At 54.3% G+C, this 20,198-nt stretch overlaps 2 protein-coding genes across 4 annotated transcripts in view; both read left to right on the top strand.

The window, feature by feature from the left end:
- The first annotated feature begins 3,534 nt into the window (after window positions 1-3,534).
- Window positions 3,535-18,446, top strand: GRAMD1A (GRAM domain containing 1A). Of its 3 annotated transcripts, XM_023748219.1 has the most exons (19): window positions 3,536-3,775; window positions 4,993-5,203; window positions 5,291-5,311; window positions 5,750-5,834; window positions 5,975-6,078; window positions 6,156-6,251; window positions 7,084-7,164; window positions 10,087-10,199; window positions 10,342-10,492; window positions 11,027-11,225; window positions 12,267-12,407; window positions 13,519-13,637; window positions 13,711-13,853; window positions 14,464-14,567; window positions 14,646-14,819; window positions 14,914-15,001; window positions 16,084-16,191; window positions 16,275-16,395; window positions 17,995-18,446. In XM_023748219.1, exons 2-19 carry the CDS (start codon window positions 5,102-5,104, stop codon window positions 18,085-18,087), a joined length of 2,043 nt encoding a protein of 680 aa, XP_023603987.1. In that variant the 5' UTR covers window positions 3,536-3,775; window positions 4,993-5,101; the 3' UTR covers window positions 18,088-18,446. The 3 variants fall into 3 exon arrangements, with proteins under 3 accessions (XP_023603988.1, XP_023603987.1, XP_023603989.1); XM_023748220.1 differs by lacking the exon at window positions 5,291-5,311 and having other exon boundaries at window positions 3,535-3,775; XM_023748221.1 differs by lacking the exons at window positions 3,536-3,775; window positions 4,993-5,203; window positions 5,291-5,311; window positions 10,087-10,199.
- An 828-nt stretch (window positions 18,447-19,274) lies between these two features.
- LOC106695398 (sodium channel subunit beta-1-like) overlaps window positions 19,275-20,198 on the top strand; it is a 13,931-nt gene continuing 13,007 nt past the window's right edge. The window contains 1 exon segment of the mRNA XM_023748223.1: window positions 19,275-19,302. Coding sequence (XP_023603991.1) covers window positions 19,275-19,302 — 28 coding nt within the window.

Below are 20,198 nucleotides of genomic sequence, written 5' to 3'. Positions count from 1 at the left end.
GAGCTCACCCGGGGCTCTGGACTGGGCTGGAGGCGGGGCAGCTCGCAGGCCCGGGGCTGACCCTCCGGGGCTGAGCCTCCGCCCACCGTCCTGTCGCGGGTCTTGTCGGGGTTGGGGGGGTGGGGTAGGGACTTCCAGGTAGCGGGCCGACCGCGTGCCTGGCCCCGCCGGGGTCCCGCACCCTGATGGGCCCGGTGTTTCCGAATAATCGAATAATCGTAGGGAAAGTTTGTGTATGGGCGTCAGTGTCCTAGCGGGTAGGCCGCTGTGATCCTCGGGCCGCGTGTGTGTCTTTTGCCCCGAATTCCTTGTGTTACTGTAAGGTCCCTGCGTGTGTCTGATTGTGACTCTGCGTGTGTGTCTGGGGCCCAGGCTGTGGCCCCGGCTTCCGTGGTTGTCCGTGCGACGTGTCTCATCCCAGCAGACGCTGCTGTCAGGTTGGGATGGGGAGTAGGTGTGCATGTGTCTAGGTGCCTCGTGCAGACAGCTGTGACCCTCCCTGGCTGTGTGTGTGTGTAATTTACACCTGATTCCATCTTTGGCTTCAAGTGTGTGTGACTGTAATGTGTGACCATATGTGTCTGAGGCTCTGTGCTCACTCTTATGACCAACCATCTGCCTCTGAATGTGTCTGTAATTTACCTCTGACCCTATTCACTCTTTGTGCAAAAGTCAGTTACCTGGGTGTCCAAGCATGGCCACACGTGTATGACTCTCTGGGGTTGTGCCTATAATTTACCTCAGATTCCATCTTTGTGTGAAAGTTCCTGTGTGTGTCCATTTGTGACTTTGTTTTATGTATGCGCCTGGCCTTCCATGTGTGCAGCTGGGACCCTCTGGGGCTTTGTGTGTGTGAAGAGCAAGAGAAAGAGACCCCTGGTGACTCTGAGTGGGCCTGGGGCCCTCCCTCCTGAGGCCTTGCGGGTGCACTTGACTATTTGGAACAATAATCACAACTGCCATCGTTCCCTGGTACAGTTTGTAAAGCATGTTCCATGCATGTATCAGTACCTGGCCTCCGTGTTGTTGAGATGGGGCCACACCCCTGGGGCCCCGTTATTCTGAGTCCTTGGCTTCCGTGCGGGTGTCAGGGTTCTCTGTCAGCAGCAGCAGCTGACGCCTCCATTCCTTGCTGTGTTAGGCAGGCCTTGGCTTTGTCTTCCCCACCACATGGCGAGCACTGTGACTTCATTTCCCTCGGTTGTGCATGTGTTAGCCGGGGTCCTCTGTGACTGTTCTTTCACTGCATGACTCTAACTGGGAATGTTGTTTGCTTTCAACTCTTCTCTGAGATGTTCTTGTAGCTTTATGTGTGAATGTGATTTATCTGGGACTTTTTATGGTTTTCTGTAACCCTCTGCAGCCTCGTGTGTGTGTGTGTGTGTGTGTGTGTGTGTGTAACTTCTGGGACTTTGTGGCTGTAGCATACTTCAATGCTGTGTGTAATTATGCTGGGACTCGTGGCTCTGTGTATGACTGTAACATACCTGTGGTACTAGTGCTGGGTGGGGGGTGGAGAAGACTGCTTGCAGCTGTGGAGAAATGCAGTTTGCCTGGAGCTCTGGGCCTGCCTAGGCCCAGGAAGCTGGAGGTGAGGTGTCTTCAGTGGCAAAAACCCATTTCTTCTTAGTCCCCGCCCCATAACGGTACTCCAGCCACTTGGGGCTCCTCCCTTCTGTCTGCTGCAGCCTGCCTGGTTGGGCAGCCTCAGGGCTGTGTCTGCCCTTGAGCACTTCCTGTTCCTCCTGCCAAGGAGCAAGATCTGGGAGCACAGGCTCTGCCCTGCTCTGTCTGTCTGTGTTAGACCTGTCCACAGATGTCCTCCCCTGACCTGTTTCTGTGGGAGACTGTGATAGGTTGAGGAGGGGTCTGCAGTCAGACCAGAAGGGAGAAGATGAGGCCGGGGAGGAATGTGGTCACCTTTCCTTCAGACCCATCCATAGCTCACCAGTGCCCTTAGGGTGAAGTCCAAACTCCTGCCGAGAGCCCACAGCACCTGTGGGTGGGCCTCTGCCTTCCTGTCCTCCTTCCCCAGCCCCACTGACCACCTCACTCTTAAGACCTGCTTAGCTCACTGTTCCTGCTCCCTAAACAGTCTTCTCCGTCCCTTTGCCAGATCTCTCTTTTTATCCTCGGGGCTCAGCCTAAGTGTGCCCTGCACACCACCCACCCACTTCGCCCTCCTTTATCACTGTGGTCCTCCAACTTGAGCATGCATCAGTCTCCTGGGCCCCATCCCATCTCTGATTCAGTAGGTCTGCAGTGGGTCCCAGAACCTGCATTTCTCACAACTTCCAGGTGTTGCTGGTGCTGTTGGTGTGACCAGGGTCAGTGAGATTATCATCCTCGTTTACATGTTTCCTTATTGATTATTCCCCAAACAGAACATCCAGACCTGCAGGCAGGGATTATACCTGGTTTGCTCACTTCTGTGTGTCCAGTGCCTAGTGCATGGCAGGTGGTCAGTGTGTAGTTAGAGAGTGAATGACTGCAGTTTGGGGTCAGTCGGGCTGAGGTGTCTTGCCATACTTGTCAGGCTCAGCATAGCATCTTCGACACAGGTGTGCTGGGGCAGTGGCAGTGGCCATGTGCTCCATTTCAGGCTGACAGTCCTTAATGATCAAATCAGAGTGCCTTCCATGTGGTGGGCTGTCTGTTTGTCCTCCAGACAGCCCTGTGAGGTCGGTACTGTTATATTCCCATTATACTCAAGAAGAAACAGGCACAAAAAATCGTTCAGAAAGCTTTAGACACTTACCCAAGGCCACCCAGGGAAGTGGCCAAACAGACCAGCTTTGGCCTCAGCCCTCAGAGCATTGGGCAAGCCATATACCTGGTTGAATCCAAGTTCTGGGCAGGATGGGGGAGATGAAAAGGTGGAGAGGAAGGGGGGTTGGGAGGTAGGAAGTGCGTTTTAAATAGAGAGGAAGGAAGGTGTCTTGGAGACATGTCCATTGAGCAGAAAGCTGAAGGAGGCGAGGGAGCCCTGCAGACATCTGGGAGGAAGGGCATTTGAGCAGAGGGACTAGTCAAGGCAGGAGCTGGGGAAGAGTGAGTGAGGGGAGAGGCGATGAGAGCAGCCAGCCCTGGGCTTTAGCTGGAGTGAGGTGCAGCAGGGGAGGGCTTATGAGGAGGGCCCTGACCTGCCCGTGGTTCATAGGCTCCCTCTCCCTGCATGTGGGGGGAGAGGGATGGAGCAGGGAGACCTAGGGAAAAGGTGGCTTCGAAAGTTTAAGAGGAGTGGTGGTGGCTTAGGTCACCATCTATTTTCTTATTTACTTACTTATTTCCACAAATTCATTTCACAAGTACAGGGGACATGACTGCCTACCCTGGTCCCTGTCTTGAGCAATCCTGGGGACAGAGCAGTAACCAAGACAACAGGGAGCTTACAGATCTGTGGGGGAAATGGAGTTGTCATCACACAGTGACAGCATAGAGTACTCAGGGCTAGGATGAGAGAAGCATAGGCAGAGTGGTTAGAGCTGGGGTAGGGGCTGTGGGGGGCAGTGTCCAGGAGGGAGGAGGCGTGGAGCAAGAGTCCTGAAGGATGCATAAGAATTTGCTAGGCCAAGAAGAGAAAGGACGGTCTGAACAGAGGAAAAGAGCATGTGCTAAACCTTGGAGACAAGAGAGAAGCTTGAGGAGCCCCGGGAGGTTGAGGAGCTCCTACCTCCTTCCCAGGGAGATCGAGTTCCCCATGTTGGAATCCTGCTCTGAATTAAATGGACAAGTGGTTTGCTGCTTTGGGCCTCAGTTTCTTCTTGTGAAAAGGGTATGTGTGTGATAGTCGTATCAGATGCACAGCATGTTGTGGGAAGAGTACATTCATCATATGCAGAGCTGGCCATGATATTGGGTCCTGACTCGAGTCCCTTTACAGTTCCCCAGCTGACCCCACAGCCCTGTGGCCATTTGTGTTTATTCTGTCCTCTGAGCGCTCTGCTTATTCTGGGGCTGTCTCCCAGCAGCAGTCTAACCCTCCGAGGCAGGAGCCTCCTCCAGTGGTATCTGCTGCTCCCGGCTCTAGGCAGCGTTCGGGTTATTCATGTAGTCACCAATGTGTATTCAGAGTTCACTACGTGCCAGGTCCAGTGTTGGGTGCTGGGGGCACAGTGGCAACCAGGACCTCCTAAAGTTCACAGTCTGGGGGAGACAATGAACAAACTGAATAAGTGATCAGGGGGAGTTTAGATGGTTGGGTGGGGCTGGGGGCCACTTGAGGGGGGCCACCAGGGGAAGAGCATTTGGGTGGAATAAGACAGAGCTGCTTATGCTGGGCCTGTGGAAGGATATACGGGCACAGGGAATAGAAGTGCAGAGGCTGGAATGGGGGGAGTGACAGGGACAACACTAGACCTTGGGTGCAAGGTAAGGACTGCTTTCAGCTGAATTGAGTTGCAGCCTGGTGAGAACTCAACCAGGAGGGCCCTGTCCTGACCTGACTCAGGTTCATAGGCCCCCTCTGGCTGTGTGGGGAGTAGATTGTAGGGGCTACTGGTGTGCCGGAGGCAGAGCCAGGGCGGGGAAGTAGAAATAATGGAAATAGGTTTTGGAGGTGGGACTTGCTAACAGATTAGAAATGAGGGGGAGCAAGAAAGAAAATGCTTAGGTTTTTAGCTCAAGCAGCTGAGTGGAAAGTGGCTGCTCAATAAGTATTATACGAATGACTAATAAGTTAATTAAAAAAAAAACAGCAGGTATACTGAGAGTGCACTGTGTGCCAGGCTCTATTAGAAGCACTGTGCATGTATTGATTCATTTAATTCTGCAGACAACTAGATGAGAACATGTATTTCTCACCCTTGGGTCACAGATGAAGTAACCGAGGTACAGAGAGTTAGGGAACCTGCTCTGGGCCATGCTGCTAGGAAATAGAGTAGAATAGATGGGTGGGGATCAATGGACTGGTGGGCAGGCCTCCCAGAATAGGCCTGTCTCCATACCACGGCTTGTTTTACCCCATAACCCCTTCTTCTTTCCCTACCCCAGTACCACCCCCCACTCTGGCCGGAGCACGCCAAGCAGCTCCCCATCTCTCCGTAAGCGGCTACAGCTCTTGCCCCCAAGCCGACCCCCGCCTGAGCCAGAACTAGGCACCATGGTGGAGAAGGGGTCAGATAGCTCCTCAGAGAAGGGTGGGGTGCCTGGGACACCCAGCACCCAGAGCCTGGGCAGCCGGAACTTCATTCGCAATAGCAAGGTTGGTGCAGGCCCAGGCCAGGTGGGGAGAGGGGTGGGAGGTGGGGAATCCAGGGGCTTGTTCTGATTCCACTCCTTTCTCTTGCAGAAGATGCAGAGCTGGTACAGTGTAAGTGTTGGGCAGAGGGACTTGCTGGAGGGGGGGAGGGAGGGAGGAGACAGCAGTCAAGAAGTGGGAGCTGGGGTCAGTAGACCTGGGGTCATACCTCTGTTGCTACTTATGTGCTGTGTGACCTTGAGTGAGTTGCTTAACCTCTCTGGGCCTCTCTCCTTGTGAAACAGTCCCAATCTTCCAAGGCTGAAGGTCACTATGAGTCGATGATGGTGGGTATGTGACATAGAGCCTGGCTTATGTGGAGATCAGTAGATGGGAGCTCTCATCATGGTTACTCTCATGTTACTGGCAGTGGAAGCCAGCGTGAGCTAGACTTGAAGCCTCGAAGAGCCTGTCTGGGACAGCGGAGACTGAGGGGCTTCTGGGAGAACAGTGGGGCAGAACTGAGAGTATGAACCCCATCTGGATTCACACCTCCCAAACTTTCCCCAGATGCTGAGCCCCACGTACAAACAGCGGAATGAGGACTTCCGGAAACTGTTCAGCAAACTCCCTGAAGCCGAACGCCTCATTGTAGGTGAGGCCTGATGCCCACCTAGTCTTGGACCCGACCCTGAGCTCCCAGCTCTGCCCTCCCGACCCTCCCCGCCTGGGTGCTAGCCAGGCCAGCCGTGTGACTCGGGTGTCTGTCTGCCCATCTCTCCCTGGCCGCCTCAGATTACTCCTGTGCCTTGCAGCGTGAGATCCTCCTCCAGGGCCGCCTCTATCTTTCCGAGAACTGGATCTGTTTCTACAGCAACATCTTCCGCTGGGAGACAACAGTAAGCCAACACAGGGATGAGAAGGGGCCTCAGGGCAGGGAGGGCTCTGGCCCCTTCTGACCCACCTGTCCTTCTAGATTTCCATCCAGTTGAAGGAAGTGACATGTCTGAAGAAGGAAAAGACAGCCAAGCTGATCCCCAATGCCATCCAGATCTGCACAGAGAGCGAGAAGGTGAGTGAGAGGACCTGCTGGCAAGGCCATGTGGTCACTGATCTTAGCCGGCTCCTCCCTTCTCCCACCACCAACGCCCTGTATTTTCTGCACCCTGATCTGCGCTCGGTCTGTGGCTTTCTCTTTGTTCTTCCTGCCTCTGCCCTGGCTAAGGCTCCCATCATCTCTGACTGGATCTCAGCACCAGCCTCCTACTTCCTTAGTCCCTGCAGTCCATCCCCTCACACAGCTGCTGAGACAGAATTAATGGTAAAATTCTCCCCCCACGTATCTGCAGCTCAGATGTCCTCTCTCCTTGGAAGCCTTCCCTGACACTCCATTCTGTCCTCACGATCTTGCCTCATGGCCCCAAGATGGCTGCCTCACACCCACGGCCCAGACAGGAAAGGAAAAAGAAATGTGGCTGGGACACACACACACACACACACACACACACACACCCGCTTCACAGCAGAATTCCCTTTGTGTTTTATTGGCCAAAAAAAGATCAGCTGACCACCCTACTGGGCAAAGGTGGCTGGGAAAGTACCCTGGGCTCCTCCCCCTCACAGCCCAATCACTCAGGACTGACCCCATCTGGAGATGTGCCTGTCTCCTGCCCTGGACCGTGAGCTCTGGGGACGGGGGCAGCGTCCGGCCCAGGGACCATCTCCTCATCGTAGTGACTCCAGCGTCCATTGCTGAGTTGGGCACAGGATAAACGTTCTGTGGAATGAAGGAAGGAATGAATGGATGGTGTACATCAGGGTGGAGATCAGGAACGGAGCTGGATGGGGATGGAGCGTCCCTCCATCCTTCCGTGTCTTTCCCACACCCCATCTCTCTCCTGCAGCATTTCTTCACCTCGTTTGGGGCCCGGGACCGCTGCTTCCTGCTCATTTTCCGTCTCTGGCAGAATGCACTGCTTGAAAAGGTGGGCCTGGATGAGGCCTGGGTGGGGGGTGGGGAGACTTACGGGTGGGCCAGGGGGACCATGGAGCCAGGGGTGCCAGAACTGCAGGACCGCTCAGCTCTTCTCCATGAGTATCTGGCCCCACATATTGGCAGCTTCCTCCATAGGCACCATGAGGGGCCACCATGGGCTCTAGCACCAGACCTTGCTCACTAGAAATATGCATCCATGGCCACTTATTCACCGTAATGGTTTTATATATGTGGCAGCAAAATCTGATCTGAGCTAATAATATGGTCATTATCCTGTGTGTCAGCACTGCATAATCGAGCTTTCTGCTATGATGGAAGTGTTCTCTGTCTGTGCTGCCCAGTAGGGTAGCCGCTGGCCAAGAGTCTGTTGAACTCTTGAAAAGTAGCTAGTGTGATTGAGGATCTGCACTTTTAATTAATTTAAACGTAAGTGGTCGTGCGTGCCTATTGTCTAGCACAGGTCTAACTCTCACTATGACTATTCATGTGTTTCAGGACAAAAAATTATTACTGTGCATGACTGGAGTACAGCTTAGATGTGATCAATATAAAGTTATAGTGTCCAATATAGAATCTGCCAGTGACTCTCGAACTTTATAATTTCAGAACCCTTTACACTCGTTAAAATAATTGTAGACTCCAAGAACGTTTGTGTGAGTAGGTTATACCTAGTGATATTTACTGTATTAGAAATTGAAACTGGGATGTTTTTAAGCACAAGAATACACAAGCACGCATTGCATTAGCCACCAGAAAAATGACAGCATGGCCTGTCTTAGCCTCTGGAAAAGTCCATTGTATACTCATGAGAAAATAAAAGTGAAAAGATCAGTAACATCTTATACTACTAGTAATACTTACTATACTTGTGAAATAATTTTGACCTCATGAACCCCCTGAAAGGGCCCAGGGGACCCCCAGAAACCTTTGGGCCACACTTTGAGAACCTCTGACATACACTGCACTGGATATTAAATATACTAGTTTTTATCATGGGCACTGTGTTATCATTCTTAAATCCCAAATCTTAATTTTGAATCATATCTTGCCCCAAAGGTTTTGAGTTAGGGACTTTAGATTTTTACTTACTGCAATCTGATAGCCCATTGAGTGCTAGCTGAGTTGGCTCTCCTGGAATGCCCACTGTGGTTGCATAGGTTTACATAGGATGCATTTGGCTGCAAGTGACTGAAATGCCAACCAAACAATGGTTTAAGAAACAGATACTGAATTATTTCATAAGGTAATAATAGCTAACACTTCTGGTGCTACTAAGTGCCAGGCACTGATCTGAGCATTACATGAATTAACTCATTTAATCTTCAAACCACCCTATGAGGCAGTATGGGCTATTATCTTTACTTCACCAGTGAGGCATGGAGGGATAGACTTGCCCCTGGTCACATGGGTTTTTATGTGACAGTCAGGTTCTGGACTCCACTCATCCACTGCATCACACTAATGCTCATGTAATGACAGGTCTGGAGGCAGGTGGTCCAGGGTGGGTTTGAAGGCTTCCCTATGTTACCAGGATCCCAAGCTCTTGTCCATTTTTCCATACTCTCATCCTCTGCATATTAATGTTTTGTTCACATGCTTGTTGCCTCGTGGTTACAAAGTGGCTGCTACAGCTCCAGGCATCATGCCCTCATATAAGTGTCCCAAACATGAAGGAGAAAAGGGGTGAATAGAAAGTGGAATTTCCTTTATCAGGGAGGAAAAGCCTCCTTCAGCAGATTTCTCTTTTTATTTCTTTAGCTAGAACTGGGTCACATGACTGCCTTCAGTTGCAAAGGAAGCTGGGTATTGGCTGGAGAAGATTTTCACCCCAAACAAATCAGAGATCTGCTGGCAGGGAGGGAGGGTGGCTAGATGTCAGGGTGGCTAGATGTCAGGGTGGCATGGCTCATGGTCTGCTGCTGCTGGCTATAGCTCCTCCAGCAGTGCTGCGCTCACGCCTGTCCTCTCAGGGGCAGCTCCAGCCACTAGGGGCAAGCGTGCTGGGGCAGGGGCTCAAGACGGGGACAGCACAGTGTCAAAGTCTGTAAGAAGGGGAGGACAGAGGAGGGTTCCAAGCTCAGGCCCCGAAGCCAGATTGCCAGGGTTGGAGTTCCAGCCCCATCACTGAGGAGCTGAGGGACCTGGATAAGTCACTGAACCCCATCGGTGAAAGGAATACTGTCCCTACTTCATAGCAGCCAGAGTTGGGCTCAGAATAAGTGCTTGTCAGTGTCATCTCTATGGGGCAGGGTTGTCAAGTGGTTAGCTCAGGGTGCTAGACCAGCCCCTGGGATCACATCTCAGCACTGCCACTTGGGCACCTCTGTGCCTCAGAGTCATTTCTTAAAACGACGATTAATGCACCAACTTTACAGAATTGTTTTTAAAGACTCAGTAAGTTAACTCGTGTGAAGGAATTGGAATGCCTGGCATATGGTAACAACTCAGTGAGTGTCTGCTGCTGCTGCTATCATTATTACTGTTACTACTGTTTTGTTATTGTCATCTACCCCTTCTGGCCATGGGTAGCTGAAAGGCCAGGGCTCCTGAGGACACTGGAGAAATGGGTGGGGGCAGGACAGCATGGGGGGTAGGAGCAGAGGTTCTGGAGGCTGGCTGGGTTTGAATCCCTGACCTCGTGCACATGACTTCTCCTCCCTGGGCCTTGTATTCTCCTCTGTAAACTGGGACCCTTGACCTGTAGCTGTGTAAGTATTGTGAAAACTGAGGGGAAAGTCCTGGGCATACTGACTCCTCCTCCCCAGGGCTGCCTTGGGGCTGAGATCTCGGATGGGAGACCATGCTGCCCCGTGTGGGCACTGGGGGAACTGCTGAGGCTGGTGGGGACGGGTGGGAAGGGCTCTGGCCTGGGAGAGGTGGAGGCCAGCCCCCTTACGTCCTGCCTGCCCAGACGCTGAGTCCCCGCGAGCTCTGGCACCTGGTGCATCAGTGCTACGGCTCAGAGCTGGGCCTCACCAGCGAGGATGAGGACTATGTCTGCCCCTTGCAGCTGAATGGTCTGGGGTGAGTCAAAGGTTGACAACTGGTTCCGGGGTTGGGGGAGACAGGAGGGGCTGCGTGCAGAGCTCCTGGACTCCTGGGTGGACCGAGGTGGGTGTATGGGGCTCAAGGATACAGTGTCCTCACCCCCTCCCTTTCATTGCAGGAGCCCCAAGGAAGTAGGAGATGTGATTGCCCTAAGTGACATCACCCCCTCAGGGGCAGCCGACCACAGCCAGGAGCCAAGCCCAGTGGGTTTGCGCCGTGGCCACATCACCCCCAACCTTTCCCGAGCCAGCAGTGATGCAGACCATGGGGTGAGCAGGAGGGTGAAAGAGAGAGGAGGGTGCTGAGGGGAAGAGACAGGCGAAGGCTAGAGGTGGTGTTGGGGAGAGGGACAGGCTAGGGGAAAAGGAGGGCATGGTCAGAGGGACAGAGAAGTGGATGGAGGGGTAAGAGAGGGGATGGATGGAAAGATAGGATGGAGCTTGGGAGTGGGCAAGGAAACTAGGGGAAGGCAAAGGACAGACAGACAGATGGAAAGTGAGAGACAGAAGAAGCAAGAGAGGGATGGATGGATAAGTTAGGATATAGGCAAGGCATGGACAGGACAGACGGATAGGTCAGGTATAAGAAAGCTTATGGCCCAGGCATCCAAGATAAGCCTGGAAGGGGCTCTCAGCCCTTGTCTTGGTGGCCCTAGGGCCTCTGCTATAAGTCCTCCATATACATGTGACCTCCAGGAATTGGTTTTCTTACAGTCTTGAATTCTAATGGCCGATGTGGGCACACAGGAGGCCCTCAGGCTGGGATGGAGGTGGGACAAGGCTGGATTAAGCCATTCTCTGCAGGCAGAGGAGGACAAAGAGGAGCAGACGGACAGACAGCCAGATGCCTCTTCCAGCCAGACAGTGACTCCAGTGGCTGAACCCCCAAGCGCAGAGCCCACCCCACCTGATGGACCCACTTCCTTGGGCCCCTTGAACCTGCTGCCCAGTGAGGAGCTGTTGACGGACACGAGTAACTCCTCCTCATCCACGGGGGAGGAAGGTGAGGCAGGTGGTCTGAATCATTTGTTTCAGTTGCATGTGACAACCTTACTCAGTCTGGTATAAACAAGGATTTGCTAGCTCAGTGGACTAAAAAAAATCCAGGGAGTGGGCAGGTGAGGCATTCAAATGGTGTTGTTAGACACCTGGTGTCTTCAGTTCTGCTTTAAAGGTAGCAGGGCAGGGTGGATAGGAGCACAGACTCTGAAGCCAGATTGCTAGGGTTCAAATTCTGGCCACTGGTTCCTAGCTATGTAACCTGGGCGAATTATTTAACCTCTGTGAGCCTCATTTCCCCCATCTGAAAAGTTGGATAAGCACTAATAATATTCGCTTCATAGGGTTGTTGTTAAAAGAATTAAATGAGTTAATACGAGCAAAGTGCTTGGGCCAGTTAGTATTAGCTATCATCATCATCATCATCATCGTCATCTCCATTTCTCTGCACCAACTTCGTTTTCAGGCAGCTTCTCCTCTTGTGGGAGCAGAGGGAGCCCCTGCCCTGCTCCCGAGAAGCCTGGAGAAGGAAAAGATGCTTCCCAGTGGCTGTACTGAAAGCTCTAGGGTGGGCTCTGAGTGGAGAGCGAGCCAACTCCTGAGCTAATCAATGTGGCTGCCTGGGGTCGCACATTCCCCTCTGAAGCCATCACTGGCTGCTTGGTCTGGGTCGCACCCACCCCTCTGAACCAATCGCTGGTTGCCTGGGATCGCACACATCCCTGAACCGATCACTGTGGCCAAGAGCCACAGGCCAATGAGCCTGTGATGGCTGGAAACGCAGTTGGCTGGGCCTCCGTGATTGTCCTGGTGGCTCTGATGGTCTGGGCCTGGGGCACACGCCACCCTAAAGCCACCCCTGGGGCACAGGGGGCCGAGGAGTGTGCTGTGTCACAGGGTCCACTCTGGTCTAGGAGGATAGGCCCGCCCATCCACTCCACAGGCCAGGAGTGGAGGGAGTGGTCACCACGGAATCCGAGGAACCACTCTGAGGAAGGAGGAGCGCAGGGGGCCTCATTCGCTGCCCTTGTGTGTGGCCCCACAGACCTGGCTGCCCTGCTCCCCGACCTCTCCGGCCGCCTCCTCATCAATTCCGTCTTCCACATGGGTGCCGAGCGGCTCCAGCAGATGCTCTTCTCAGACTCGCCCTTCCTGCAGGGCTTCCTGGAGCAGTGCAAGTTCACAGGTCAGGGGCTGAGGTCCCCAGGCACAGGGAGGGTGGGGAGGACAAGCCCGAGACAGGCGCTGCTGTGCAGGTGGGGTGTGGTAAGGTGCGGGGGTTAAAAACAGCAGCCATGAGATCAGAGTGGGCTGCCTCTTACTAGCAGGGTTCCAGCCTGTCTGTGCCTCAGTTTCTTCTGCTTGATAGAGGTATGATAATAGTACCTGTCTTAACAGGGTCTCAGGAGAGTTAAATGAGTTAATACTAAAAAAGTGCCTAGAACAGTAACCGATAGTACACATTTCATAAATATGACGTAATGATCATACATTTAGTGCCCACTCTATGCAGAGACCAGGACAGATGTACCCAGAATCTAGTAAGAATGAGAGGAAATAGATTCTCACACAAATAGGGTGAGTGTCAGAGGGGTAGCTGAGATCTGAGAAGTATCAGGAAAGGCTGCTGGAAGGATGTGAAATTGAAACTAAGGCCTGAAGGAGGAACTTTTCCAGGGAAAGGAGAGGAGGTGGGGGACAGGGACCCAGGAAGCCTGCTGATGCCCTGAGGCTAGAGGCAGGCACTGTGAGAAACGCCTTGAGGCTGGGCCCCTGTGGCCAGGTGTGGCACGGGAAGCCACAGCAGCAGGTAAAGTGCAAGGGTTGACCATGAGACCAGCAGAGGAGTTCAGGAGTCAGATGGGGGCGGGAGTGTGCAGGCCCAGGCCTCTGGGGAGAGCCTGGAGGACAGTTGGACCACCCCTGAGATAGGGCTCCAGAGGACGGGCAGGTTTGAAGGGATGCTGAAGCCAATGTGGGGTCCAGGGAACTTTCAGGGGAAGGTGTTCAGGAGGTCACAGGATCCTAGGTCTGAGGCTTAGGGGAGAAGCCAGGACTGGGACAGAGAGGGAAACTGAGGCAGCAGGAATGGATGAGATGGCCTCAGGAGAGGTGAGAAGTGTAGGGAGGGGAAAGGTTCCAGCCATCATCAACATATAAGGTTTTAAACGTCTCAAGGAAGGTGGGGTAGGCACTAAGGTGGGGACGTGGAGGAAGGGCAGGTTTAGGGGCAAGGCTTACAGCCTATGGACAAAGGGCTGGAGAACAGTTTCCTCATTCTGCTCTTCCTGCCCCAGACGTGACCTTGAGCCCCTGGAGTGGGGACAGCAAGTGCCATCAGCGCAGAGTGCTGACCTACACCATTCCCATCAGCAACCCGTTGGGTCCCAAAAGCGCCTCGGTGGTCGAGACGCAGGTGAGCCAACAGGTGGCCAGCTGGGTTGGGTGGCCAGGTGGGGCAGCCCTGACTCCCTCCCTTGTCCCTGCAGACTCTGTTCCGGCGCGGCCCACAGGCGGGCGGGTGTGTGGTAGACTCGGAGGTGCTGACGCAGGGCATCCCTTACCAGGACTACTTTTACACTGCCCACCGCTACTGCATCCTGGGCCTTGCCCGGAACAAGGCCCGTCTCCGGTGAGCAGCTGCCTCCACCTGATGCCCTGGTGGTTCCAGAGCCTCTACACCCCACTCTCCCCGGCCAGAGTCAGCAGCAGAAAATTGGTTGCTACCCTGGCAGGCAGAAGTGTTGGTCCCTAAGGGGCCAGGAACATCCAGAGGTGTTTGGCCTGAGCTTCTAGAAGGATGGCGCTGTTGTTGACCAGGATGGGGAAATGGGGAGAAGTAGGTTTGGGGAAGATCAGGAGCTCAGTTGGGGACGTGTTAAGCTATCTTAGACCCACATGTAGAGGTACATGCAGCAGCGAGATGGAAGAGGTTCAAGGCTGAAGAGGGTATTAAGCCTCAGTTTGGGTGGGCAGGAGGTCACAGGTGCTGAGGCAGCACTTATGGATGGGAGACTTGCTAAGGTAGTGGGTAGACAGAGAAAGGTTTATGGGCTGACTGGCCAGCGCTTCTGGTGAGCGGGGATCATGGGGAAGCCATGGGTGGGTGGGGGCAGGGTGTCTGATTTGTCTATGGGTGTACAGGGCCTCTCTGAATTAGGGGGAAAGCACCCCCAGGAGTGGGGCAGGGCAGCAAGGCTGGAGTCAGACCCTGACCCCCTTACCTCATTCCTCCACCCCAGAGTATCCTCTGAGATCCGCTACCGGAAACAGCCCTGGAGCCTCGTGAAGTCTCTCATTGAGAAGAACTCGTGGAGTGGCATTGAGGATTACTTCCACCACCTGGGTAGGGGACAGAACTGGACAGGACCGGGGAGGGGGGATGGCCAGGCTCAGACCTGCAGAGCGCTCTTTGTGTCCGCAGAGCGGGAGCTTGCCAAGGCCGAGAAGCTATCCCTGGAGGAAGGCGGGAAGGATGCCCGGGGATTGCTGTCAGGCCTGCGGAGGCGGAAGCGGCCCCTGAGCTGGAGGGGTCACGGTGATGGGCCCCAGCACCCGGACCCAGACCCCTGCATCCGGGCTGGCATGCACACCTCAGGTGTGTCCCTCAGGCCTGGGCAGGGCAGGCGGAGGAGGGGGGTCCTTGGGGAGGCCTAGATGAGTCTCTCTGACTCCGAGTTGCTCTCCCACAGGCTCCCTCAGCTCCCGCTTCTCAGAACCGTCCGTGGACCAGGGTCCCGGGACAGGCATCCCCAGTGCCCTGGTGCTCATCAGTGTTGTGTGAGTAAGGAGGCTGGGCTTTGGGATCAGACAGGCCTGGATCTGTATCTTGTCTGTGTGACCATGGCCTCACTGGGCCTCAGCTTGAGTGGGAGTGTGTGCTCACCTCATAGCAAGGATAAAAGGAGTTGCTGTCTGGGATGTGCCCTGCAGAGCTCCGTGCACAGTGCGCTGCTCTGTTTATCGTGGAGAAGTCTTCCTGCTGGGAGAGGGACGCCCCAGGACTCTGGGAGGTTAGAGGGACCTGACCTCCCCCAGGGGGCAGGGAGGGCTTTCTGGAGGAGCAGGTACCCAAATGAGGTGAAATTAGGTGAACCAGGAGAGATGCAAAAGAAGCAATTATGCTACACATTGTGTTCATGTTTTCTGTGCCTAACCCTAAGCTGGATGATGCTGGGGACACAGTAGTTACCAACAGCTCTGGGGGAGACAATCCTGGCACCAGACCACAGTGAAGGGGAAACACAGGCAGAGGGGACAGGGCTGGGATGGGAGGGCCTGGGAGGCCAACAGAGGCTTCCTCCAGGCGGGATCGGTGGGCAGTTAGGGAAGGCTCCTGGGACAGAAGAGGACTCCTGAGCTGAGGCCCCAGAGGTTAGGCAGGGAGACCCACATGCAAAGGTCTGGAGGCGTGGGGGGCAGGACACCGAGGAAATGGAGGTGAGATCCCGTGAACTCTAGGGTGAGCATCAGATCGGCCACGCACTCAGCCTGTCTGGGCTGGGGTGAGGAGGTGGGTGGTAGGATGGGCTGGGCAGTTCTCATTTCTTTGTTTCCCCTCACTGCCTCCTCAGGATCTGTGTGAGGTAGGGTCCTGCCCCTCCCCTCCCCTCCCCTCCCCTCTCCCCTCTGGCTGCAGCTTCTCTGTTCTCCGCCCTTGGCTCTCCCAGGGAGGTGATTTGGTGGACGGTTAAGGGTGTGGGCTTCAGACCGATGAGACCCCTGACTTGGCTGCTTGTGTACTGTGTGACCCTGGACGTGTCTCCTCTGCATCTTAACTTCCTCCTCTGTAAGGGGGGAGTCGTTGTGTCCTTTCAAGTTGTGTGTGTGCCCAACTCGTGACCTCTGTCCCCTGCCCCCAGCCTCATCGTCCTCATCGCCCTCAACATCCTCCTTTTTTACCGCCTCTGGTCCCTGGAGAGGACAGCCCACACCTTCGAGTCCTGGCACAGTCTGGCCCTGGCCAAGGAGTGAGTGGGTACCCTGAGGGGGTTGGGAGCTGGGCAGGTCGGGGGAGGCCAAAACTCCACTCAGGCCCTGTTCCCCCCAACAGCAAGTTCCCCCAGACGGCTGCGGAGTGGGCGGAGGTCCTGGCTCTGCAGAAGCAGTTCCACAGCGTCGAGGTGCACAAGTGGCGGCAGATCCTGCGGGCCTCGGTAGAGCTCCTGGACGAGGTGCGGCCCGGGCTGTGGGACCCTGCACTCACCCCCAAGAGGCGGCAGGTGCCTCTGGGCCTCAGTTTCCTCCCCCATAAAATGAGGAGGCCATTTGTAGTCCCCCACCTTCCAGGGTTGCCCGAAAAATCAGCAGAATGGAAAAATAGGATGTACTGGCTCTCATCCTGGGTCCAGCTGCTAAATGGCAGTAAGAATTGATCTCTGCTGCCATATTTTGACTGCCCCGCCCCCCAGGTTTGGCTTAGTTTTGGGCATCCTCTCCCCCAGGATGACCAGGTGGTACCTGCAGCTCTAAGCTGACAAAGGAAAGTGCTCTCACCGGCTGCTGGGGTCACGTGCCCACCCCTGAACCAGTCACGGCGGCCAGGGGTGGGCCAGGCTTGGTCCCTGAGTCCCTCCCCCACTTGGGGTGACTAAGGGATCACATAAGGGTGGGAGAAAAGTTCTCTGAAGGATCCTGGGGTCTCACCTCCAGCAGGGGTTGCCCCATATACCCCCTATAGTTCAGGGGCAGCATCTATTCAGAAGGCCAGGTTTAAAGTCCGGTGTGTGACTTGGGGCCTTGGCTTCGTCCTCTGTAAATGGGATAGTAATTGACGGTACCTCAAAGGCTGTTATGAGGATTAAATGAGTTCAAATTGGAATAGTGCCAAGTTCATAGCAAACACTTTGTGTTTGCTGTTAGCACTGCAGTCCCAGTGCTAGGCACACAGCAGGTGCTCAATAAAGTGGTGGCTCAGCACAAATTTCAGACACCTGGGGTAAGTGCCCACTGTGGGGAGCGGGTGTGGGAAGCTGGGGAGCAGCTGGCACTGGCTGGGCACCCAAGGGTATCTGAGTGTAAGTTGGTGGGTGACTGAACATCGTGTCTGGTCACTATGGGCCATAATGCTGAGGCTTACAAGGGGCCTCATTGCACCCTGAAATTATGCTCGAACAGATATGCTCCCTCTGGGAAAGGCCATAGGACAGGGTAGAGGGGTTTGAAGCTCAGAGAGAGGAGGGCAGAACCTCTCCATCCTCAGCTAAATTCTTGTTATTTCCCTCTCACATTGCTATGGGCGCAGAGTTGACTTTTCAAATGTATGCCAACAGCAGACACTGATCAAGCTGGGCTGTTCTCAGAGTCAAAATGACCAACTGCTTTGCTTCTCACGGCCAGCCTCTGAGGGAGGTGCTCCTATCCCCCCATGTAATAGATAGGGATGCTGAGGTATGGAGCGATTAAACTTGCCCAAGGTTGCGCAGCCGGGAATAAGAATAACACGTGTGCCAGGTCCTAGGTGTTCCCCCGTCAGAACCCTGAAATAACCTGGTGCTACAGGTATGTTACTGACCCATCCTGCAGCTGAGGCACCTGGGACGGGTAAGGGGCTTGCCCAAGGTTATTCAGTAAGTAGCAGAAGCCGGACTTGAACCCAGGCCATCTGGGCCCCTTCCATCTGCTGCCTGTAAGAAGTTAAGCTGGGTACAGGATGGCTCCGCTTGTGTAACACGGTGACCCTGGCAAGGGGACATGGCCTCTCTGGACCTTCAGTTCCTCAGCTGCAGAGTGGGGAGTGCATCACCCCTCCCAGCATTCACCTCTTCCCCCAGATGAAGTTCTCGCTGGAGAAGCTGCATCAAGGCATCACTGTGTCAGACCCCCCCTTCGACTCCCAGCCACGGTCCGACGACAGCTTCTCCTGAGGACGCCAGGTCACACAGTCACTCCCCCAAATGGACAGATGGACACAGAACCTCGGTGACCACTGCTGGCACGGTGTGAGCACCAGGAACCTCCTGCCCACCCATCCCAGTGGCCCAGCTAGGGGCCATGCAGACATGGGGACCACAGAACCGAGATGCACTTTAGACCAGCGTGTGCGAGTCCAGCTGCCTTTGCCTGCCCAGCCAGGGAGCTGGCCTGGTCTTTGGCAGGCGCCCTGCTAACTTATTTTGCCCTGCCGGGGTTGTGGGGGCACCTCCTGGGGTGCATGATTCCCTCAGCTCTGGGTTTAATGTATTTATTTGGGCTGACAGAGTCCTAATAAAGGGTTGGAAATGGCTGTGGCTGTGCCTGTGGAATGGGCGGGAGCCTCCTGTTGCACTCAGATCCCATGCGCCAGGGAAGGGGATCTGTCCATTTCCTGGGACGATAGTCACTGACATGACCTGAAATTCCCTAGCATCTCACACAAGCTGTGCATCATCAGGGTCCAGTGTGGGGGCTCCTAGGACAGACTCTAATGCCTGGTGGCCTGGGTTCAGATCCCTCCTCTGATACTTAAGCAGGCATGTAACCTGGAGCCGGTCAGTCTCTTTCAGCTTTAGTTTTGTCTTCTGTCCACTGGGCATAAGAATAGCCCCAGTCTCCCAGGGTTGTTCAAAGTGAGTTGTTATCGAACTTAAGCTGTATCAGAATCTCCTGGAGGGCAGACCGCCAGACCCACCGGCAAAGTGATTCAGCAGGTCCGGGGTGGGCCAACAGCCTGTACTGTCAGCAAGTTCCCAGGTGATTCTGATGATGCTTGTCTAGGGATCCCACTTTGAGAACTGCTTTGTGAGGATGCAAGGAGTTAAAAATGTGGCCACTTCTGATAGGGTATTCAATAATGTTACTCAGAAAAATGAGGGGGAAAAAGTAACTCGTGTAGTGAGCACCAATGCATCCCAGGCTAAGTGCCACGGTCTGATGTTCTTAATTTAATTCTTGCCTTGGCTCTGTGAGATGGAGACAAATAGTGACATGCCTGAGGCCCTTCAGTAGGAAGGCAGGGACTGTAGGTCTGGCCCCTGGTGGCTCCACATTTAGATGCAAGGTTCTAACTTCTTCAGGACCCCACTATAGCCCACCCAGATGAGGCTATCTGAACCCCTGTCTTACTGATGAGGAAATGGGCTTAGAAATAGTCTCTGGTCCAGGTAAAACCTAAATTTGTCCACTCAAAATCATGTGCTGGTTCCAGAGTGACTAAGGGATAAAGAGAGACCTTCAGTATGTCCCAATGAGGCTGTAAGAATTTTTGTAATTGATGGCCTGGGGCAGAGGACTGGAGGAGGAATGGGACAGGCAGGATGGACCACAGGTAGGGAAGAGCAGAGCCAGCCTCTCCTATCCTCTGCTATGTGGTCATGGCAAGTTACCCACTCAGCCTCAGTTTCCCATACCTGTAAAGTGGGCACAATGGTAATACCCACCTTGTAGGAAGAATTATATGAGTTAATGTTAGTAAAGTGCATAGAGCAGCACCAAGCCCATAGCAGGTGCTCAGGGAACATCTGTCAGTAGGTGCCCATGTCCCAGGCCTAAGACCTGTCCTCATTGTGCCTCTGCCTACCACCCCTGCCAGAGGGAAACTCAGAACAGCAAGAAGGTTATTTTTTGTGGGGGAATTTCACAACCCAGGAAGTAAGTGCTGGCACAGAGGCCCAGACCACACAAGTGTCCGATGTCCCTGGCTTCCTGTCCCTCTGCCACAGGTCTGCCCCACACCCTGGCTCCTCTTGGCCAGCAGGGCTAGGCCAGGGGGTTTCTGGGACCCTTCCCCCCCACCCCTGAACTGGTGGCCAGGACCTGAACAATGACCCCCACATCCCCCAATCAGAAGTCTCACCCCCACCGAGTCTGACAGCCTATCCTCTCCATTTGGCAGAACCTACTGACAAGACAGGCCACCCACCTGCCATCGTTGGGCAGGATTCCAGATCTACCTGAGGCCAGGGGCATGGCCCTAGCTGAGGGAGTGACTCAGCCTCAGTTTCCTCTTTCTGAAATGGGGCTAATAATAGAACTTGCTGCACATGTTTAGGGGTTAGAA

The sequence above is a fragment of the Myotis lucifugus genome, unplaced genomic scaffold (genome assembly GCF_000147115.1).
Source record: "Myotis lucifugus unplaced genomic scaffold, Myoluc2.0 scaffold_1207, whole genome shotgun sequence".
In the NCBI taxonomy this organism is placed as follows: domain Eukaryota; kingdom Metazoa; phylum Chordata; class Mammalia; order Chiroptera; family Vespertilionidae; genus Myotis; species Myotis lucifugus.
Note: the sequence above shows the minus strand (reverse complement) of the source record. Positions and strands in the feature narration are given on the sequence as shown.